General features: G+C 36.6%; 2 protein-coding genes across 6 annotated transcripts in view; one reads left to right on the top strand and one right to left on the bottom strand.

Annotated features, from left to right (window-relative positions):
- The window catches only part of PDLIM3 (PDZ and LIM domain 3), a 23,164-nt gene extending 7,768 nt beyond the window's left edge, over positions 1 to 15,396 (top strand). The window contains exons 4-8 of one of the 4 annotated variants that reach the window (XM_035324256.1): positions 4,959 to 5,026; positions 8,128 to 8,391; positions 11,338 to 11,465; positions 12,569 to 12,680; positions 13,503 to 15,396. In XM_035324256.1, the coding sequence (XP_035180147.1) occupies positions 4,959 to 5,026; positions 8,128 to 8,391; positions 11,338 to 11,465; positions 12,569 to 12,680; positions 13,503 to 13,692 (762 nt within the window). In that variant the 3' untranslated portion in view covers positions 13,693 to 15,396. Of the gene's footprint in view, positions 1 to 4,331; positions 4,520 to 4,958; positions 5,027 to 8,127; positions 8,392 to 11,337; positions 11,466 to 12,568; positions 12,681 to 13,502 lie in introns of all 4 variants that reach the window. The other 3 variants (XM_035324254.1, XM_035324258.1, XM_035324257.1) reach the window with 3 other exon arrangements.
- C4H4orf47 (chromosome 4 C4orf47 homolog) overlaps positions 1 to 24,878 on the bottom strand; it is an 88,281-nt gene that overhangs the window by 43,742 nt on the left and 19,661 nt on the right. The window lies entirely within an intron of this gene.

The raw sequence follows: 24,878 nt of genomic DNA, 5'->3' as shown, positions 1-24,878 counted from the left end.
ATGTTTTTTTTTTTTTTTTTTTTTTTTTTTTTTTGTGGAGTAGCTAAAATATACATAGAAGAAATAGCAGAGGAACAAAGCCACTACAAAAGCTGCACAGAACGCCATATAGGTATGCATGACAGGACAGTAATCCAGTAATCCCTGTGCACGAAAACTGCATTCCTAAAATGAGCAGTTACTTACAAATAGATCACAAGATTTCAGTAAGTGTTACTCGGCAGCCTTCTGAAAGGCAGTCTCCATTGAGCAATTAGAACAAATACTTCTAGATTTAAATAGTGAATCTCCCCATTTTGTGTCTACCTCTTTCCTTTATTGGAAAATCAGGAGTACTGAATATATTCAATACATAATAAGCCTCAGAAAAGTAGCAATACTAGTAAACAAATATGCTAAACCACTGGAGGGATGATTTACATTTTAGATTAAGTTCTTCCATCCAAGCACGTTTATCACTCTGATCTATACGTGGAAAAAAAAAAAAAAAAAAAACTCTTTTTTCCATAACTGCAGAAATTTTACACTTAATTTTACTATATATTTAGTCTCAGCACCAGACCCATCAGTGTGTGTGCCAGTAGGACAAACAATTCAGCATGAAAGTTTCTTTAACCTCAGGTGACTATTTACAGCATAGTTATATGCCATGTAAGTCACAGTGTGCTGCAGTCCAATGATGAATAAAAACCTTGAAGCCCAGGCAAGTCAAAAATATATATATCCAAAAGCAGTATGGTATTCCTTCAGATGTAAATCCCTTTTATCCAAAAGGATTGCACACATTGGTTGGTCTGCAGAAATGGAAAATCACTGAGTTCTATAAAAAGCATTTCCTCCATTTATATAATAATTAAAATTACCCGAAAGGTCACAGATGTTATAAATGCAGACAGAATTTTTCACGCTTGCCAAACAGATGATTTAAGTTCGCTAAGAAAGTTTCATGAGGGGAAAGTCACTAATTTAAAATACATTAGGAGCTAACTAAATAATAATGGATTAGTTGCATTTACTATAGTAAGTAATAATAAGTTAAATGATAATAATTAGTTGCAAGCTAATAACAGATAGTTATAAATGAAAGTAAAACATGCTTTAAATGGTTCACCATATCAACACGAGGCAAAAGAATGCTTACTTTCAACAGACGGAAAATATTCTACAGATGTTTATGTGAAATCTGATAAACAATTAATGCTGTGCACAGGGCAGCTCTCGAACGAGGAGCCTTTACACAGTAGAAAGTTTTTGCGTTAGGCTGAGCAGCCCCAAACTGTCATTTGGAGACTGACAGAGGGAATTGCCAAAACACAATGAAAACTCTCCCTATTTTTTACTCTGGATAGAGCAGAGACAATAATCCCAGCAAATAACTTCCAGCAACAGCTGCTGACTAGGAGCCAATCTAGCAAACTACATGTTCCCACATAAAAGCCAACCACCTAATTTTGTTAATCTCGAACAACCTATAGCATGACGAATAACGGGAAATAATAGACTACTTGAAGTATTACATATATAATCCCTTCGTATTCTTCGTATTCTATATAAAAGTAATATTAGGTTCTCAAAGAATATAATTAGGAATGTAAATGCCAAAGGGTACCTTATTAAAATTATTTTTTAAAAAAAAAACAACTCCTTCCTGCTGTATTGTCAATGTAAAACAGTGCTATGACCTGTAATTTTTTTTCTCAGTTACCTTTTTCACCCCGTGTAAAATTAATTAGATTCTATCACCATGTTTCTCCAATTGCTTTTATTTGGGCTTTTTTTTTTCATTCCTTCTATCTTTGCTTTTGAACACTTTGTTAAGTGTGACTAGACCTTTGTCCATGAAAGACATTATATGTTCCTTGGAGACATAAATACACTATATACGTAGAAAAGTATAAAAATCCAAACAAACCAGAACACTATTCTACACAGTAAGCTTATAGTCTATTACCACTTATAGTCAAGTTTTGAAACCAAATAATCATGCTAATGTAGTTTTGAGGATCTAGCCTGTCTTCCGTAACAGCATTCACAGATGATGATCTTAGTCCCCAATACCTCCAACAGGTAAACATGTGTGTACTGTCATGGCAATTATCCTCAAGGAATGCCAACACTTGGTCCTTGCTGGATGCTTTTCTGCAGGCTTTTGAGGCTATGCTCATTCTGTTGCTGATATCTATATCAATGCAAAATGCATTAGTCTTACAAAAAGGACATCAGTCAAGTAGAAAGATTTTAAGAAATGAAATACTGTAATTATCAAATATTCCTGCTTAGGAATTTCAACAACCTCCAGTTCTCATTTAGCTTTGGAACTAAAAGAGGACTTCTCACAGATTCATTAAGATGCAATAAACACAAGAGCTGGACTGTTTGCTGTATGTTCTTTCACTGACATTTTATATGAATAGATGAGTTTCTTTAAAAAAAAGGAATTTAAGTTTAACTAACTGCAAATACCTGTTTCACAACTGTTACATTGTAAACATGCTATTACGGTGCCATGTCTTCTGTGCTGTTCGTCAACAAGAATTAAACAGGCAGTGAAATGACAATGTTCATGGTTGTTTTTGTTTGTTTTGTATCATACATGGATTTAAACCAATTTAAAACTTTTTTATATTAATATCTTTCATAAAGTAGACACGATCCTAAACAGTAGAAGCTTACTTCCATTTACTAATACATTTTGTCAACAGCAACCCAATTCTACTAGACAGAAATCAAGAACTGCAAGTAAAATCTCTGTGCTCATTTATCTGATTGCTGCTTTCAGTAATCTCTTCCAGTGTAATGCTGCTAAACATTTCCATTTAATAAAGCTGCTTTTTACTGTTTGCATCTTCTGGCTGCACACTCTATATAACCATGACTTTTCTTAAGGTTTGTTCCTAAATATATTTCTAAAAGTGTTCAAATTTTTCAGACGAAAACTACAGGGCCAATTCATATTCAGGCATTCAGAATTTTTATAAATGATTCACCAAATCTTTGAACAGAGGCTTGGTATTTTCTGAAAATAAAATAAAAGGGCAATAATGCTTGGGGAATAAATAAAAACCTACAGATGTCAAAAATGTGTCCATGCTTACCTGATCTGCTCTTTTTTTTTCTTGATTTATTCCATGGATTTCAGTATTAAAATTATATTGCATTTGTTGCTAATAAGTTGTATTTTATTTCAAGTAGACATTTTTCTAGCATTCCTAAAGGTTAGGTAATCTAAAAAGGGCATTTCTCCATTAAAATAATAAAAATAAAAATAAAAAATAAATAAAAACTTGGTTTAAAATTTTATTTATCAGAACAAGGAGACTGGTTTGTATCGCTTGCAAGATATGACCAAAAGACCACAATTGCACCTGAGTAATTTTAAAACTGAAGATATCTGATGTGTCGTCATTACAAAGTATGTGATAGTAAATGCACAGCATAAACTGTACACAGTGATTAAGCCAAAAGCTCCAGTACCTAAGGTACAATTTGGAATAAATCTCATTCAGGAGTATCGGAACTTAAACTCTCTATAGTCATAAGACACAGTGTGATATCAACATAAATACAGAAATGGTCTATTGCAGTATATGTATCTGTATAGTATTGTAGATGTATTCCTATTACTCTAATCATATTTTCTAGCACAGATTTGAACTCAAAAGTTAGGAATAAGAAAGGACTCAGCAGGTGTGAAAGTTCTGTTCTCACTTCACGTTTCATCCTCTGCCGTTTTGCTATTAGGTGGCCTAAATCTTTGGAAGTCCAAGCACTATGCAAAATACAGATCTCAAAAACAAGACCAAATCAGAGAATTCACAGAGATATATTCTCACTGAAATATAATTTATTGAATATATATTTCTCATTAAAACACTAATGATCTGTGCTATCTTACCATTGCAACTTCCAGTCAATATGGGGGAAAAAAAAAAAAAAAGGCAGAAGTCAGAGATTAACACTAAAAGAAAGTAATTAAGGTAACTAACTATATGTGAAATGTTTCTAAATGATGAACCTAAACATTGTAAAATCTAGAGTATGATACAACAGGTTGCTATAATATTCATCCCTCCCATTTCGTCTTATGCTATTCACCAATGTGGAATACCTTCTTCTTGCCCTGAGGCAGAAATATAATCGTCTCTGAATGTATATGGCTTGAGAATAGAAAATTCATGGGAAAATATAGCGTGCTTGCACCAGTTAAGAAATAACAAAGTTGCAAAAGTAAAAAATGCAGAGATTAACAATACTGATGTTGTCAGTTTTACTCATTACTAGCTTTGGTGTGCATTGTAGCTTTGTGTATTTTGTCTGCCTATCACGTACAGGAATTCAAGCCTATTGGTACGGCTCACAACAGAAGGGCCCAGCCTTTTGTTGCAGCAGCAAATATTGATGACAAAAGACAGGTAGTGAGCTCCTCCTATAATTCTCCCATTGGGCTGTATTCATCTGGCAATATACAAGACGCACTTCATGGACAACTGAGGAGTCTCATTCCTAACTCATCGCAAAAGTGAGTACTGGTATCTCCTTATAATAGTACACGCTCATTTGTGTTATATCACTATCTGTTCTGTTTTCAATTAAAAAGTCCAGCTCTTGCTGTTTTGGCTGATAATCAGGGGTTTATTGGTTATCCAAAAACTGGTGATAATTGAAGCATTTTTTTTTCCAGCACAGAAAACTATACATTTACTCTGTAGTAGTGGCACTGCAGGTAGCTACAATTTGCCCTCTGTGTTGGGCAGCAACTCTACCTCTCATCCTTCTCTAACTGCCCGTTACTCTCACAGTTTCTCAGCACTAAAGTGATGGTCGTTTATGTACCAGGAACGTACAAATAAACATGGTTACTTCATGGTTACAACTTCAAACATTTATTATCTACTTTTTAACTAGCAATAAGCATGTATAGGCCAAAGGAAGTGATTTTAACCCTCTTATCTTTACAGGATATCAACTACTTTGAACACAGGCATAATATTCGGCCCAAACCTTTCATACTCCCAGGCCGAAGCAGGTTATAAACTGAGTGCTGTGATGGATTTGCATGCGTGGTGTTATTTTTTAATGGATACTCACAAACCATATTAATGGAGCATACCGAGGCATTTGAAATTAACTTACCGTGGTATATAACTTAATGCTGAAGTTTAAAAACCTGAATTGGTGGACTTGCAGATATCAAGCTTGAAATTCAAAATTTCCAAAAGAAAGTAGGTCCAGACTCTACTCTCAGTTTTACAGATACAACTCTGAAGGAACTGTACTCATGAATATGATTCAGTTTACAGTGTAGCACCAGGTACTGTACACATAAATTTACAGAGCTGTGAAATTCTTCTGCCCAGATGCAAATATATGTCACTTCTTAACTTGCTAAATAAAAGATAGCTAGTTTTTTAATCACCATCTAGGCTATGCATAGATTTTAAGTTTATTTTTCAGCAAGCAGCTATTCAGAAGACAACCTAACGACCTAATGCAGAACTAAAACAGAACCATCTCCTGCTATGACCTCTAAAGCTCTAGAATGCAGAATACATCATATATTTACATCCCTTGTTCAGGTGTAATATTCCTCTATCACAACCAAGGGCAAAATGTCTGGCTTACTATTATTCACAATATTAAATACAGAGATGAAAAAAAACAGTACAAATTCTGTGGCTAAAATGCAAGGAAGTTCAAAAAAGCTCAAGTGATGCAATACAACGCTATCCTTTATCCTTTCTATCACTAAAGGGTTTAACTGGTGGATTTAGTGTTCTGTATTTCATACTGAAGGTCAAACTGCCAGTATTTTAGTTATACTATTTTAAGTTTGATAAACAAGACTTTAAAAAAAATGTCAATCTCATATGGATTATCGGTTTTGTAGGATGTGTTGCCTTGGAAACATACGTAGCTTCTAACAGCAGCATTTACATGTACCTAGACTGGCTTTTGGACCACGAGGTACCATCTGCAGGTACCTAATCAGATCTACAGAAGTTCAGCTGGGTGTGTCGGGAGCCTACTCGCCTAATTCAGAAACCTCAGTTCCATAGTATTTTCAGTGAAAATGCTGAAGTAAATGGCTATCTTCCAGTTTGCCAGATAATACCAAACTGGCAGAAATGCACCCAGTTTCAGCACTTTAGCTAGGCAAGCTCTGTGTGGTCTTATAGTGTTGCAGAAATCTGTATTTAAAATCTGCAGAATCTCTGACGGAGAATCTTACTTCCACAAAACCCTGGCTGTCACACTGTTTGTCTCCTACTTTTTCAGTAGTTTGTCTGTAAAAATACCCTTTGTTAAATACAGCAGAAAAACCCAAACCTCCACCTTGACTGTAAATATCCCTATAGAACAGACAGCTGAGACTAAGCAGGACTGACTGAAAGAAGAGCTGATTCCGGACTGTGGGATTGAGCTAACAGATTTGACATTAGCCATAATTTTGGACTGGACTTTGACAAAACTAACTGGAAATTATCTTCTTTATATATGATTATATTTTATTTATATTTCACTTTATTCTGCTTTAACATTACTTCAGCTGCTTACTGCAAGATTTATGCTTTTTCTGTCCTTCTCTTATTATTTTCCATTTACTAACACTATCAGCACTGACAAAACTTATTTTACTGCAGAATCTAAGGGTGGTCTTATTATTTTACACACATACACACACAAAAAAAAGGGCTGTAAATTTTTAAATTGCCCCGTGTATTACTATTTTTGTCTGACTCGCTGGGTGATGATACAGAGCTTGTACTTTTGCTTTCAGACTTGCCCACCATTCCCAGAAGCACCTTTCTTTTGATGTGGCTTGAAGTGTTAGACAATGTTATTTCCCTTCACAGTTTTGAGAAAGTGGTCCTACACAAATTCTCCATTGAATCAAAGGGAAAATTTGGGTTTTCTCCATACACGAGTAGCTACTGGGCAGAGTACTGCACTGCACAAACTGTGAAATGTCATACACTCCCTCGTTTACACAGAACCGTTCATCTTGGAAAGAGCTAACATAACCCTGATGTGCAGGTCGGAGGAAAAAGATCAAGCATTTATCATCTCTTGGCTCTGAATATCACATAAATGGTAACCTGTGGAAAGCCTGGGTTAAGTGCTGTTACACAGCAACAGGAAAGGGATATCCTGGAACCAAGAAAGCCTCCAAGGTGCTATGGAGAAAAGACTGAAGTATTCAAATTAGTGACACTGAAAAAGATTTCAAGCCTAATGTTCACACTATTTTACTAGTTCCTTTTAAGAGACTTCATGTTGATGTGCAGTAACTTTACTCCAGCAACGTAGACCAACTTTGATATTTCACTAAAACTTCACATCCTTTTTATTATATGTAAATTACATGTAAAATCTACTTCAAAAGGAGTAAAATGAATTCTTTGAATACTTGGCCACTGTTCTTGTGAAGGACCACTTTACGTTCAATTGGAAGCACTGTCATGTAGAAAAGTAAAAGTATGCCTCTTTATTTTAGTGTTGTTTTTCTTTGAAATATTCAACAAATATTTAACAAATATAAAAGTTAAATACATTTTAAAATATTAATACATACCAAGGAAGTGTAGGAAATGTTGGATTTCTTATTTTACATGGCTTTAGTATTCTCTTCAGCTGGGGGCTGGGATGGATAATGAGGTACAGGACTGAAATGGTGCATTTAGGATTCCAGTATTGCAGGTGTTTACTCTGTCACTGACATGTACAACTCACAGAACTTTTGTAAGCTACCCTTTTGGAGATCTTAAAAATTACTCACTTAGAACAATGAGTTTTAGTGAAGCTTAATTAATCATAAAAGAAAATCTAGCATTCAAAATGCAAAGTAATATTGTGTTCTGAATTATTCAATCTATTATGTTTTTGTCTTTAAAGGTGATGCATGGCAGAATTTTGAGGAATGCTTTATAAGTGGCATTGATGCTTTTACTTTTCAATGGATGCACATTCTTTTGCTTTTCTCTACTTTCGCTCTTCTGTATTTGTTACATTCACGCTTTTCAGCCTTGTTAACATCACCGTATTCCTGTACTTTTGTCTTTCTTCTCTATAATCCGACACGCACTGCACACCTTTCTGCAATCTGGCTGTAACGTGCAATTAACACAGTGGATGCAGCACTCCTTCGGGCATTGACTGTGGCAGTGGACGCAGCACCCCCTCTTCCATTAGCACCGTCAGCTCTATCTGCCCCACCGAGCTGAAAGCGGTGTCTAAGATGGCCCCTAACGTTCCCCTGGAAATGGAGCTGCCCGGTGTCAAGATTGTACATGCTCAGTTTAACACACCCATGCAGTTGTACTCAGATGACAATATCATGGAAACCCTGCAAGGCCAAGTTTCTACAGCTCTGGGGGAAACACCCATCATGAGGTAATTAGAGCAGTACGTTTAATATGGTTGGATATACAAATTTAGAATATACCGACAATCCCAGGCTTAAACAATTTACATGGTTTTGACAACAAGGTGTAAAAGGGTTAGAGAGAAACTAAGTTATTTAAAAGCATTCAGTATTTTCATTAATCTATTAGTAACTTATAACTTTTTCATCTGAAGTGTTAAAAATCTTTCAGATTTTACAAATAACTCTTTCATAGGAAAAATGTTGTAGTTGTAGCTACTAAGTACAAGCTGATTAAACTGTCTTTACTGTAAGCTGATTGACCACTCCAATTCTAGATTGATTCCCTCCAAAATTCACAACTATTTATTATTGTTTTAATTGTTGCTATTTAAGAATGTATTCTTATTAACCATTAATACATTGTTATTATTAACTGACATTTCTTTCAACTGTTGAAATTCAAGTTATGAAGCTTAGGAGATCTTGTAGGTATTCATGCTCTTTAGCTCCCACCCAGGACAAGTCATTGAGTACCACTAGCTTTTCTCCAAAAAGAGCCAGAATTGACTTTCTAGGCCTACTGATAGATCTCTGTAAAGGTCAAAAGCTGATTCATGAATTTTACCTACTACAGGAACTGAAAGGCAGGTAGGAACCTTGTGAATCTGGACAGTAATGATGAGTAATAAAATGTTTTAAAGCTCTACTCATGTTTTTCAAGGTACAATTTATCATTCATATTGTTTTATCTCTACCTTTGCATAATAGTAACTTATTTTTCTGTTTCACGACAGTACTTAAGTTAATAATTTATAATATGTATGATGTAAACTAAAGCTAATTACTAATACTTTAAATAAACAATAATCTCTAGCACCAATGAGTCTTTTTCAGCACCTTGCAGAACTGGGCTGTTACTAACCATAAAAATCATATTTGTCTAGTATTTAAATTCACGCTAATCTGATGAAAACAAAACTGTACTTCATGAAGTCTGCTGAGTGATGTTACTCTACTGCATGAATCTTATCCTCAATCACACACACACACACACACACAATAAAAAGCCAACTTACTTTTTCCTTGTTCTGAAACATGGATTAAGCCCAGAGTAATCAGGTTTCATGAATGCCTGTGGCGTTCCCAGTTTGAGAACTGACTGTCTACACAGGTTTGAAATCTCTCTTTTGCTGTGAGATTCACGTTCACTAGGTATGAATTTAGAAATGTTTTCTCATACGCTTGTGCCTGATTTTTGGCATTTGTATGTAATTGTATTATCACTTGTTTGATTTTTAGGAATATTTTAGTAAAGAAGGGTTTAATCAAGGGTTTAATTAGATATTATTAAAAGTGACCTCACTCTTTAGATTAAAAGTTTATGAGGAGAGAAGAAAATGGTATTTTATTCACTGTCTTAAAAATGGCTCAGGGAAAGCTGGTTGATTCTTGAAGACATAAGCAGTTAATATAATCAACAGTGGCCTCTAGCTAGCTGCCCAAGTGCTGCTGCTCTTACTGTGCCATTTGACAGTCTAGATGTTATCCTGGGAAACAAAATTGTCTAAGTCAAAAACAGTTTAATTCCTTGTGAAATTAGTGGGTGTTTTTGTTTTCCAATAGCAACTTACCTAAGGTTCAACAGAGGGTTAGAAGCCAATTGTAACAGGAAATTTAAACTGGACATTTACACAAATATCAGTGAGATAACAGACTGCACTGAAGTGAATTTTGACCTTTCTAATTAGTCCCAGTAGCACTTTGAAATTTACAGATGTCACACATTTGGCCTAATTCCTGACAGTGCATGCAGTTACCTGCTCTTCTTTTCAGCTACTCAAGATGTTAGTTATCAGGATCAATTTAAAATATTCAGCACAGTTTAAAATACCATGAAATATTCTTGGTACATTCCTTAGTTCACAGGTCATTGGAAATTCAACCATCAACTGTTGTCAGGGAGTGTAGTGATAGGACAAGGAGTAATGGCTTTAAACTAAAAGAAGGGATATTTAGGTAAGATGTTAAGAGGAAATTTTTCACTCAGAGGCTGGTGAGGCCCTGGCACAGGTTGCCCAGAGAAGCTGTGGATGCCCCATCCCTGGAGGTGTTCGAGGCCAGGCTGCATGGGGCTTTGGGCAGCCTGGTCTGGTGGGAGGTGTCCCTGCCCATGGCAGGGGATTTGGACTGGCTGGTCTTTAAGGTCCCTTCCAACCCAAACCATTTTGTGAATTTAAGTGTTGTTTGGACAAAAAATTACCTTATATTTTTAACATAAAATTGCCATTACAAAAAAAAATAAGTCGTGCCATTCTAATGTAATTTACAAAATACATTTTCCAGTCAACAGTGTTTATCTTACAATGTTCTCTACCACGCAATACCTACTTCACTCTCTTTTGACACCTCCATAAATTAAATAAGTAACAATTACCTTAGATAAATAATCACCATCTTAACTAGCTGACTGAGCCAGCTTAGAAAAGTAGGAATATCTTGTTTTCATGACACTCTTCCAAAGTGTTTTTTTAGGTTTTGGCTAACCCCATGTAAAGACATGATTTTATCAGCATTCTTGAGGCCAGCTGCTGCGACAATGGAATTTCTGGATACTGTACCAGAGAGCATCTGCTAATACAGCAGTTGATCACAAGAATGCAACTGCTTTGAAGTTAAATGCAAGTACTGGCTTATTTCCAAATGCTGTTAAGAGCCAGGGTAGTAATTATGGAAATAGTGTCATGAGTTCATAGATTTATTTTTGTATGAATTCCACAGAATTTTTTTCCAGTACATTAGATCAAGAGAAGACTGCATAAAGCAATACTACCTGGAGGAAAGAGTCCTCCAGTGTGTAGAAATTCACTCGTCTTTATGTTTGTCTCCTGAAACATATTCTATGCCTGTCAGAGCTACTGCTTCTAAGCTATGTTCATTAACTGCTTTATCTGCTCTTCCTCCCTGCGATGCAGTGACCCAGCTCCCACCGCGGTGCCTCAGTCCGACGTGTACAGGATGCTGCATGCCAACCAGGAGGAGCCCAGCCAACCTCGTCAGTCTGGCTCCTTTAAGGTGCTCCAGAATTTAGTCTCCGAGGAAGGTGGTTAATAATGACATATTCTACCTGTTCAAAGTATTTTTAAACGTTTGTGGGAAGGGGGGAGTCTGAGAAGAAAATAAGAGAGATCAGAACTATACAAAGTTCTGACAGACCAAGTCGTTTTGAATCTGACAAATAGTACACAAGCCTACTAGCATTTTTCCCCTTGCTTATATAGCTAGCAATGTCCCACATGAAAAAGATGGGAATGTTAATTACATTTTTCAGAATCTCTTCTCAGAATTTTAAGACTGTTAGTGTACAAAGTTGATTCGAGCTGAATGAGGTTTTATGGAAGAGAACTTTGGGGATAACAAGAAACAAAATTCTCTTTTCCACGTCCAGGAAAAGAGAAATACAAACCAACTCCCAAAATAAGTTTTACTCATTCCCTCTTCATTTTAAATAAAAACCAAAGACAACAATACCGTTTACAGTCATATTTCCTTCAAATGAAGAGGTTTTGAAAATAAAAAGAAACATTAAACTAAAAGCTATAGGTTTCTTACATTTACAGTAAGCATAAGTAGCAAAATATAACCAAAAATAACCTAAAATATTTAAATATTTATCATTTCAATTTTTATACCTAAATATTTACCAGAGGAGGCATAAATAGATCTATTTTTTCTGAACATATGCTATTGTGGGATTTGGGGGGTAATCTTTTTGTATTTTTCTGCATTTTTATATTTGTATTATAAATCTTTCTGAATTTTTTGTATGGTTAATTATACAAATAAGAACTAAGCTTTCAAACAATAGGTCTTGACTATGTTAAGGTGCTATGTTAAAGCCAAATCCTCCTCCTTCTCCTATGATACCCAGGATCTGCAATCAGTGGATTAGCAGGTGCCTATGAGACAGAGCACCATCTCTTTAATCAGTTGTACCTGCTTTTTGGCTATACCGTACAATATCCTTCCCAAGTCCAAAGACATGGGATCTGGCCCACTAAACTTGTACAGAGAAACTTCATTATTAGTTGCCATAAGTGAACGCCTGGAAATACATCCAGAAGTGTGTATTTACAGGAAAAGTACTTAACTGCTTCAGATGCTTTTATATCAGCCTGTGCTTAACAGAAATGTTTTGGTTCTCAGATGGACGCCCTGTGGGTACAAGAAGTGTGAAAGCCCCTGTGACAAAGATACCCACCGGCTTGCCTGGTGCCCAGAAAGTGCCACTGTGTGACAAATGTGGGAGCGGAATTCTGTAAGTTGTTTCTTTCTAGTTTTAGAAATGGCTAGTGTAAGCACATGCCCCTGAACACCATCACAAACTACAGGAATCCTTATCAAGTGATGACCTCTGCCTGAGAGACAAAAAGAAAAATGCTTCTAAAAACAGAGATATGAGCTAATGATGTGAGATTTAGGACAACACATATTTATACGTTAGCCACTTTAAATACAGACAATTTCAGTTTGACAATGCACTGTGAAAGTTTTAATTAAGGTGTCTCAGGGCCTTTTGCAAGGCGATCATTAACACATACTAATGAAAACAGCAGTCACCCGTGCTATCTTGTGTTAGGCTGTGAATTCTCCAGGTTGCTCAGGGGTGTAGAACACCCCACTCCCAGGTGAGTGGGAGTATCTGGAACACTGAGGCCTATTTTGAAACTTCAGATTTATGCTTGAATGACATCACTAACTTCAGCAAAGCACACAGATAATGATGAGCTCAGACCGCAGTCACCAAGGAAATGTGTTTTATAAACTCATTTACCAACATTTTGATAGGTGGGACTGTACTTTCTGTGTTGTAGCCAAAATAACTTGATTCTTCAAACCCTGTTTTTCCAATAAACTATCCAACAGTCTACATCATCCCCTCTAATGCCTTTTCTATCTCGCTTACTCAAACTCAACTTCCAATCTTCGATTCTGCAGTGCCTGGCAAAACCAGAGAAACAAAGGCCTTCAGAGAGATACCTAAAACGTGCTTTGTGTCATACTGCTGTTTCTTTGCACTTTAAATTCCTATGAATTAATCGTTTTGTTTTGTTTTTTTCTTGTGATTGTTTCCATATAGAGGGACAGTGGTGAAGGCACGGGACAAATACCGGCACCCAGAATGTTTTGTGTGCTCCGACTGCAATCTTAACCTGAAACAAAAGGGCTACTTCTTCGTGGAGGGCCAGCTCTACTGTGAAGCTCATGCGCGAGCTCGCATGAGGCCACCAGAGGGATATGAAGCAGTTACTGTTTACCCAAAATGCTAGTCTTACCTTAGCACACACATACATGCATGCACACAAGAAGCCATTACCAGCTTAGAACTGCAGTACAAGTGTCAGGACTCCCACCTGAATCCAAAGTAGCAGCTTTTAAACTGTCTCTTCTGGGAATCTGAGCAAGGTGGAAGTCCCTATTAACCAGCAGTAACGTACTATACCAGTAAAATTCTGTCAAAGGATTATCTTTGAAGTTGCCAATATAACTCGGTGGAGTATGAACTAAAACAGCTGTACTGAAATAACAAAAGTGGAACAGCAGAGGTAGTACAGGATCACTACAGTATATACACACATCCTGTAATCAAGACATTATTTTTAACATAAATTAAGAATCTGTGCAAGCAGCAAAAAACATTGAAAGCCTCGTTGTGTTACAGGCTGTGTACTACCAAATAAAGAAAATTGACAGATCATTAGAAAAGCAGCTATTTTACATGGATAGTACAAAGCAACCAGATGTTCATGTCTGCTTCAACCATCTATTATTCAAGTATCATTAATGTGTGCCAAAAAATAGATTTTGCTTACTTTGCTTTGAATTTGGGGTTATATTTACTTAATTTTCTGATGCAGCAAATGTGATGAGGAATAAATACCGATTCATACAAGAAAATGCCTAGTGTAATAAAGACCATTTAGTAAGAAGTAAAACAGTTCCATGTTGTTTCAGTGATTTACAATGAAATTGGCTTTCACATCACTTCACAGAAAATTGTTCTGAGGCATGCACACACATACATTGCTTTTGGGAAAAAATATTCTAATAGGAACTCACTACAAATCAAGAATGAAAGTAAATTTTAAAACCTTTCTGCAGAAAATGGTACTGTTATTTGCCTCTCCATCACTTAATTTCCTTAATAGCTACAATGGAAAATATCATTATAATACCTTTATTTCTGGTAATTAAAATTTGGACATCTTTTAAAATGACTGATAATTAAAATAGGCAGGAGAAAGATCTTTTATCAAAAGCATGATGAACTTCCAAGGGGGAGGGAAAAAAAATGGATTAAAACAGTTTTTAAATCAACTTCTGAAACTCTTCTAAGGATTGCATTGCTTTCAGGTAGGTGCCAGCTGTATACACACACACACACCTGTCTGACAAATTCAGCCTTAGCATTTTCCAAAAACATCAACACCATTCATCAATTCTTAGCAGAAGTGAACAACTCATGGGCAAAAAAATCCTACATACTTTTCCCATTCTAAAAAACATAAGAAGCTTAAAATGTAAACAGAATACGGAATCAAAATTAGAAGCTGTATATACTTTAAATTTATTTTTAAAATTGGGATGAATCACAAAGCCTGAAATGAAATGTTTGTATACTCGAAGACTTTTCAAGGTGTCTTAAATTATCGTTTCTGAATTTACATCTTTTTAAAATGTATGTGTCCCTGCATGTAGAATTTAAGTCTGCATACCAAAAGCATATAGAGATGCACCCTCCTAAAGGGTGGTTCCTGAATTATTTTCTGGCACAAAACACAATTCTGCTCCTCATGTATCATGGAGGAGCAGAATTCATAAAGTAAACATTAAAATCATTTTGGAAGTAAGAGTGCATATAATGTGTATTTTTACAAACCTGAAATGCCATTAGTGTTTTACAATAATTGCTTAATGTTCATTTATTTGTGGAGCAACTGAAAGTAAAAATAAATCACTACATACGATGAAAATTCTGTGTTTCTTTTCAACAGGTATGAAAAATGAGAAAGTGTGAGTGTCAAGTGGCTTGACAATAATAGAAGTTTGGCATTTTCAGCCACACAGAGCAGTATGCTTTGGATTTATCAAACAGCTGGCAAGAATGAAGCAATTTTTAAATGAGGCATTTGAACATATAATCTGGGCAAAATTAGTTTTCTGACACTGAATGAAATTATGTGCTTTCAAAACTGGAGACCCCCAACTGCCCTCTCTTTAACAGGGCAAACGTACCAATTGAAAACATGGGGAAACTCCCAGGAATGTAGCTACAAGAAGTGTTAGGTTAAAAGAAAGTCACATAACATGACTTGATGCCAAATCTCTGGGGGAAGTTCAGTGGCATTGCATCATGGCATGGTGCTATTTTGAGAGGTTTGAGGTCACAGATGACTTTCATAGAGCTAGAAGGTAAGCCTAATTGCAAGTACCAACCTATGTGAAAATGTTTACACCAGTGTAATATAAAGGAAACATAGATTTGCAATTCATACAGGGACAAGAATCTTTGATCCTCATAGAGAAGAAATTAGGAAGTCACATCCTATCTCCTTTTCAGACTGGGAGAATACAGAGATTTAAAAGTGAGGGAAAGATACAGCAATTCTCTCTGCAGCGTGCTCAAGGCCACATTCTTTACCTCAGTTGGGTGTCAGGGGTTACTGGCACAAATCCTTCCTATGTAATGTGTCCAGCTAAAGAATGATCCACTTTATCTGCTGGCTTAAGAATGGCACACCCAGTAAATCATGGTAGCGTAACGCTACTATGCTGCTCAGCTGTGTCCAGGCTTTTTTAGATGCATATTGCAAGCAGAGAGAGCTATGGCATTTATTTTTAGATGGAGAGAAAGATAGTAAGTGTGACTTCATATGCTTGTTATCTGAACTCTTCCAATGTTGATCAACAGGTGTGAAAAGTTTTCCTCAGTTATGCTACTACTGCATAAACAGTGGGGCTACTCCGTGAGACAGTAAAAACTTCCATGGAATTGTAATTCTCCAAATGAGCAAGATAAGAATTGCATCTGAACACACACAGATTAGTGTATAGGGTGCTTTTGTATCAATTGTTCCAAGATGAATGCTTTTAGTCTCTTACGTAACGCTGAAGTGTTACCAACAATCTGAAACTTCAAAAGCTCATTAAAGTAATTAAAGAATCTATGCTTTTTCCATAACTCAATTACCCTTTCAGGTTTTCAACCACATTCCACCACTTAAAAATTGCACTAACGCTTCTGGTCAGACCAGAAGTGTGCTATTGAAAGAAAATCCCTCATCATTCCCACTCACTGCATTTTGGTTCACATCGCCCACCAAAGTGCATGCACAACGATTTCCTTTATGACGAAATTCAACCAGAAGAGAATCTCTGCTAAATGCACACCAACCACGAATGGGAATGCAGTCCACACAATGGTATTAGACCTAAATAAGCCCTCCCTGAACCACATATTATGGAGCTGCCATGTCCTCAGTACCAACATCTGCACCATGCTGCCTGCTAATGCAGACACATCCTGAAGCATTCCTTGCAACTTTCACAGATAAAAAGCTTCTTAACAGAAATAAAATTACTGCCAGTGTTTAAAACTAGGGATAGATCCAGTCTGCAGAATTTGGGCCAGTTTGCTCAAGAATTTTCCTCAAGATGATGTGCTCAAGAATTTTGGTTCAAACTTCTATAAATCATGCAAAAGGAAATGACTGTATTGTTGGGTACAGATCTGACCTGCATGTAATATACGGGCATCTGAATCAAACTCTACTTTAGAGGTAGAGTGGATAAAGTTATCATTTACCTAGTGGTTTCATACTTTCATGAATAAAACAGTGGTAAACAAAACATGTTTGTTGACATATACCCGGTGAATTTTCTCTTAAAGGCAATCACATTCTGTAGCTTTGCCCTTTTGTATTTCTTTTTTTTTCCTCCTCACATCCAAGCAAGCTATCCAGATAGGTTTTTTTTTTTAGAAGTTAACAAGAATTTTCAATAACAGATTATTCCTTTTCCTTAAAATAAGAAGTTTTAAAGTAAAATGCATACTACAACTCTTCAGCACACATTCAGTTGTTCTGTGGCACCACCAAGTAAAATCTTGTCTTCAGAGTGCATGCCTGATACCATCTGCACAACACCAAAGTTCACAAAGGGGTTTCTTTCCAGATCCGGTAAAGCACACATTTGTCTTAGCATACTGAGTGAGTGCTTCCAGTTACACTCAGCGTGCCAAATCCTTGCTCTCCCCACACCAGGGCATGATCCAAAGACCGCTAAAGGCTTTAGGACAGTCTTGAAAGATTGTATATTATATTACCCTGAAAAAAACCTTGATGGCACAGGCTAAGGACAGTTGTCTGAAATAAAGCTTTAAAGAAAGCTTTGCTGGCAAAATTACAGCTGTGTTGGAGTGCCAACTTCAGGAACACAGAAACTGTAGAGATGTTAATGATTATTGTTTATTACTCAGAAGACAAAATATTTAGTAAACATAAGGAAGATTCTGAGCAAGAGGAAAAATCTCTTGCAAGCTTTTGACAGCCTTGGCTTTTCCTATTCCAGATATCACTCAGTAACAGATTTTTATCCATCACATTCTGTGTAAAACGATTTTTTTGAAAAGAAAATCTTTTTAGTATATTCCTGATTTAAGAGGTTTTTAATTATCCTGCTCATCCAGCAGCCTATAAAAAGTTAAATATTTATTAGACCAGGTATGCTACAGAGAAATGGCTGGAACAATACGTTCAATGGCTAAAACAAACAAAAACCACAAGTAATACATGCAGCCAAACTGTTTCAGCCCATTCAAGAAAAAAAAAAAAAAAAAAAAAAAAGTTTATTATGACAAAGAGCAAAGTTGTTTATGGCATTACACAAAACCTGGGTGTCACTAGCAACTCCCTGCACGTTGCCACAAGGCACAGTGACATTCAGTCCCTTTGCACGTAGAAATGAATCCAAGTTTCAGAGCAGCAGCTGAGCAGCAGTAGAGTTACAAGGTGCCTGTGGGCTGTGCAGACACACAAACCACAGGCATAGGTAGTTTTCACTGAGGAAGAATAACCTCAAAGAGAAGCTATCATTGCACACATGACAATTAGTTTATCTTTCAGTCTACTTACAAGTAAAATATGGATATACTTTCCATATCTTGACTATTCAGTTTGTGTGTAGCACTCATTCAACAAACGATAAATGAATGCTATCTTTTTAGTAATCTTATTTCTCAGTGAAATTTCTCTAATTGGCAGTTTTATGATTATTTCCATTTCTATACTTTGCTAAGACTGGACTTGTAACACATCTACAGCTTACACGTTTAAGAAAGCTGTGAACGTGTAAGAACTAAAATAGTGAGGAGCTCAACCAAGACACTTTAATTTTTTTAAAAATTAATTTCAAGAATTACATCTCTTTCTGCTGTTTTACTCTTGCAAATTCCTTTAATTTCTGTTTATTTTCAGTGCAGGAATACCACCACTTACACAGAAAGCATTCCTGTTCACTGCTGTACATCTTGTACCTCTTTGGGTGAACCAATTCTAAACTATACCTAAATAGGATGTATGAGGTGAGAAGTATAATTCTTTCAAAGTGAGAATCTTCCACCACCTACCTTATCTTACTTTATTATTTACAAGAAAAGCAAGAACACTCAGATATGGCCCAGCTGTATCAGGCACTGTACAGAGAACAACTAATTGCTACCCCACGGCTTAAAATCCAGACTAGGCAGAAAAGGGAGTTACAGTATGGAAGGGAAAAAACACAACCGGAAGGATAAATTCTAAAAATGGTATTTCTCATAATTTGTCCAGCCTTTTCCATTCTCACTCTAAGTGCCATTACAAAGTGTATATGAAGAGTCTTAACACCCCTGTGACAAAAAGGCTGTCCTTTGAAGGTCACAACAGAACGGAGACAGGGATTTTGAAGACTGTTACCATGAAATAGTATCAGCCATTGCCCTGCTTTAGGCAAAGTAAGGACTGAGTAAAATATGCATTACAGTAGTAGCACCTGGGCAGATGAACTGATTCTACTGTGGCAGGTAAAGGAAAAAAACAAAGCCTCCGAGGCATTGAGACAGCAGTGTTGCACTGGATCTCATTGCTGTTTGCCAAAAGGATTTTCACAGCAATTAAATCTTCCAAAACCAGCCTTTCCTCCTAAATGCTGAAAGGGCTCAAACTCATCTTCTCACCACATTACATAACATGATATATTAATCCAAAAGTAGGACAAGCTCTTATTTTTCCCGTAATTCCAAGGTCAAGAAAAAAAAAAAATGTCTAACCTCACATCTTAATTTACATAGCAAGAACAGAGGGTACTGGACACACAGTAAACAATGAATTAGGGCAATACAGTAGTTACATCCATAAAATTCACCAAGTTTGGCACAGCAGTGATTAAATAATCTTCTTTTGAGTTTATGTCTTAAATGAGTCTGCCCCGATGCCTCAAACCTCCCTGAAAGATGCCAGTTTAAACAAATGCTAGAAACTGATTTACATGTTGCCTCTCAGGTCAGAGAACCAAAGTGACGTCTCCAAGTATTTAATCGAGTCTGTCTCTATGATCACCCCATCAGAGCCTAATGCCTTGCATACTTGCATCGTTACTGCTGTAGTGTTTTAATAAACCTGTCTAGGTTGCACCTGTTCAAAGGTTCATGGAACGTGTCCACTCATCATCTCACAATAATCAAGAGGTAACAGCTGTCTCTGTAGCTGATTTTAACATTTCTGTCATATTTAGGAGGACAGACACATTTAATCAGCTGTTCATGTTTAACCCAGATTTTCCTAAGAAGATTCCTGGGTCTATAAAAACCTGAGCCATACAGTCTTAAGACAGGTTGGCAGTGTTTATTGCAAATTAGGAGGACAGCAGTCTGTCCAAAGGTTTCTTTTCCCTGCTTAGCTCAACACCTCAGATAAGGACCAGGCAAAACACTCACACAACATACAATGCTTTCCTTTCCCCTGAAGAAGAACATTTGAACCCAATACAAACCCAGATTTTTCTAATTATTGGAGTTTTAGATGTTCACAGTTAAATGAAGAATCAAGAAGTTGGTACACAAAAGATGCTTACTTTCCGCTTGTTTGAGCAGAGACCTAAGGAATTCTTCCACCCCTTCTCTTCATCTTCTCTTGTCTAGCAAATGACTTTATAAACAAAGAAGTAACCTCACCAGAAACAATTACTCTATACACACATTTATACAATAAAGACCTTTTGAAATCGATTCTCCTCATTTATTGGAATTTGTTCTATAGCTCAGATTCTCTTCCTGAGGCCTGGGTTTGGTACTCTTTGCCAAAAAGTAGTTTTTTACTTCTTTTCAATATTAGGTTTTAACTCAATATACAATTCGCCTAATCACAAAGCAGAAATTATTTTCACGTGACATGACTAATTACACACATTCATCACACAACCCATTTTTTAACCAAACTCCTTAATGTAACATCAGGTATTGCATTCACCTGTTGTAACAATTCCCAGACTAAAAGGTCCTGGTCATCAGCCCTCAGCTCTTGGGGCAAGCAGTGGGGGATAACGGAAGTGGGCCGCACAAGCATACAAGCATCCACTAAGTCCCATTCAGAAACTAACACCAAAAACCTCTCTAGGGCACAGAGGGGATCTCCACCGCCATACGCAAAGATTGGGACTACGCAATGCGGGCTCAGCTGAGAGATTTCTGCCCTGTTCCTGCCTTGGTGGCCACAGAAGTCCTGGTCTGGCAAGGTCTCTGAAGAGTCTCTGAGCCGTGTCATGGGAGAACACAGGTAGCTGAGTGGTATTCAAGTTACCCTTGAGATACAGTACAAGAAACACTACTTCATTTCCTTATAGGTTTGCACTGTACCTTTTTGCTGGCTCTTTTATGTTTTTTGCTCTAGCACATCCTGATGGGGCACCGCATTTGTTTATTTACTTCCATTAAGCGCACGCCTAGCTCTTCCCTACAATACCGCTGTTTGCATCACATCCTTTTCTCCTTATCATTTTTACTTTGCTTTATCCCTGCATATTTCATTAGATTTTGTTTTCTGTTTTCCTTCCCAAAATTGCAACCCAATATATTTCTGAACCCTAGAAAATTCCAAAATGTTATTTTTAAAGCAAACTCAAGGCTTCTTCTACCACACATTTTCCCCATTTTTTACTCTCTAATCACCATTAAAATTTGATGCTGAAGTATGTATTCCATCAGTTCTACCAAGGTAGCCCAACTGCTTTATAAATGTCTTCATATTTTAAATATCCTATAAAATTGATGTATTTTAAAAGCCTTGATTGTTTTTCTTCATAGATCACATTATTCCCCAAACTCAGTAAAACAACCTTATAACTAAGTGGTTTGTCCTTATTCAGCATACCGATAAACAAATTTGCAGAATCCTGACTCTTCTTTTTCTTGTTTTACTTTTCAGTGATTCCTGAATTTAATCCACTCATTGCTGCATTTCTGGTGCACTGTATTTTTACTTGCTGCTTTCTCTGTTTTTCAGTTTCTTTTCCCTCTACATCTCTTATCCAATATTTTTCTGGTGTTTTTAATGAGTCCGTTGTGTTGGAGCTCACAATCTAGGTCAGTCTTTATCTCAAAAACAGGTAACTAAAATATCATAGAAGAGAGCTCATGACAGGATGGACAGAAGGATGGAATATCTCTGTTGACTACTAACACAGAACCGACAAACTCTAACTAGCTAAACCAATACCTCATTTGCAGCCAAACCTAATGGCCCACTGCTGTTTTTTTCTGATTCTGTACAGTTTAACTTCCTGGGACTTCTTTCTGCACTGGAAAGTTTTCTTGTACATTGCTTAAGAAATCCAGAAAGATCAGTGTGTTTATTCTTTTATTTTTCATTGTTTTTCTTGCTGGATAAATACAGAGGAATTCTCATGGGTCAATGTCTGGGTATTTGTTTATATAAAATGAAGTATACAGTGATGTTTATTTTTAAACAAAACAAGGTATTGATCTTGTTTAAGATAAAAAGGTACATCAGAATTTTATAACGATCATATCGTTTCCAGGTGAAGACTTCCATACCTTCTCCACGTGTGTCAAATTTGGGACCAACCATTTGTATTTCAGAAGCTTTTCTTTTCAGCTCTCAAACAGCTGACCTTGTTTATTAAGCTGCAAACAAGAACTGACAGCTCTAGAAGGCCTTTTTGTTTGTCCTTACTGTTCTCACTGGCTTTTCAGGATTCCAGGAAGACCACAATGCAGATATACCAAGCACAGTCTCTAGAGCACTGCACACCCTCTGATGGTGCAAATAGGCAACAGCATACCATGAAGAAATTTCCAAGTCAATGTTCCTTTTCTGGTGTAGTTTTGGTTTCATTATTTAGTATCTTTCCTTGGTCTTTAAATGGATACTATGCCACTGGACTTACTCTCTTGCTGACTGAGACTCACACACAGACTCCTGGCAATACTAACTTGACTTGTTGAATATATCCCTGCCTGGACCAGTGGGAGAACTCACTGATCTTAATGATTCTACCTTCATGAACAAAGATTCAATATTCTGAGAAAATACCACAATTTGGATGGCTTATACCAGAATCATGAAAGAGCTCAGCTTGAAAATTATACTTTTTTCTTGCACCACCGTCATTCTTCTCCCTCTTGGACTACTTCGCAGCAAAGCCTCCTGGTATCATCCAGATTTCTTATGGCAAATAGCGTTTGTTTTTTTTTTTAAACATACGAACATTTTGTAAGTTATTTTTGACAAAGCAGCCCAATGTGAGAACGTCTTACTTGAACTGCTAGCATAGCTGAAGGACAAGTTGAAATGCCTGATTCAAAAATTAAAATCATTAACTGTTAAAAAGCTATTCCCAACACTTTAAGGACCAAGTCCTCCAGCAGTGGCTCCTAGTAAAAGGTTCTGATTCCAGTTCAGAGAATAGGACTGAATAAACACCTCGAATGACAACACTTTCAGTAATGTTAGAATAGTATCAAAAACATAACTGGGGGAAAGATTACAGGGACAGATTTTATGTTCCAGATTATTAACATAAGCCTAAACTTATTTTTACCCTTATGATGCCATAAAAATGAGAAAAAAAAATATTTCTGGGTTGGAGAGTAAGTAGCTAAATATAAGATTTACATTTCTTGCTATTGTGTAATACTGCTGGACTAATTCCAGCCACTAAACTCTTCAGCTGTCCCTCAACAGGTGTAAAAAGGGTTCACTAACTTTGTACTTCTGCAAAAACACGTTAGAACTATTTGGAGAGCCTGAAAACTTTGAATATTACAGCTATGCCACTCTCAAGGACTAAAAGCCGCAATCCCCATGTGACTCTTTGGTCATCTATCTATAATTGTAAACTATCCTTCCAAAACAATGTTCAAATGTACCATTACCAATGCATTTGTGTCAGACTGTTGAACTATATTCTTCCAAAGCTATAAGCACATATGCAAACTTCTAGCATAAAGACTGACTGACAAGCCCCTGGGGTGAATATTAAAAAACTCAGAATTTTCTTCAACATCTCCCACTACTAAAGCTGGTTAAGAAATATATATGCTACATATTTCATCCACTTATTCCTTCCCTATTAAAAAAAAAAAAAAAAAAAAAAAATCTTGAAAGAAGTAACTACACACAATCTGAGAACAAAATAAAACAATCCGGGTTGAACTTAATCTTTCATAGACAAACTACCACCTTTTATGCAATATAGAGTTTAAAAAATATGATTTGCCAATTAACTGTTATATAAACATTAACTCAAAACCCTGATACAGATGAGAGTTACAATTTAGAAAGAACTACCTCTCATAGTGCTGCTTCCCAAAAGAATGTCAATTATATATGGTTTTAGCTGCTTTAGCAAAGGTTTCCCACATTTGTTAGCCTTACCGGTGCTTTGTGAGAAGTCACACAGCTTAACAATGTGTCTAACCATCCTGAGTCATTTAATTACAAAAACAGTTTTTTAATGAGTCTACTCACATGAATACAGGTGATTCATAGTGAATGTCTGCTTTACTACCTCAAGCATGGAAAACGCAATGAATATTGTTCATATATGTGTTAGGAGCTCCACTTACTTTTATAGGGAAACTTTATTTTTTCCTGGAAGGATAAAACTACACTCACACAATTTAAAGAATACGGAATATTACTTCAAAAACGTAAAAGACAAGATGTATCACAAGTGTGACCATAGCAGAGCAAGGCCACCCACCTACAGTGACAACCCAGGGAGGTGTCTGCAGCAAGAATTAAAAAGAAACCCCAAACAACACACAAGGAAGGAAGCACTGGACGCCGGGTGACATTGCCCTGAGGTCCCCCAGAGCTGAGCCCCCCAGGTGCCCTGCTGCCTTCAGGTTGTTGGTGGAGGAAATGGCAGCCTTGCTCAGCCGGCACAGAGGGGAGGC

This window comes from Oxyura jamaicensis, chromosome 4 (genome assembly GCF_011077185.1).
Source record: "Oxyura jamaicensis isolate SHBP4307 breed ruddy duck chromosome 4, BPBGC_Ojam_1.0, whole genome shotgun sequence".
NCBI classification, from domain to species: Eukaryota; Metazoa; Chordata; class Aves; order Anseriformes; family Anatidae; genus Oxyura; species Oxyura jamaicensis.
Note: the sequence above shows the minus strand (reverse complement) of the source record. Positions and strands in the feature narration are given on the sequence as shown.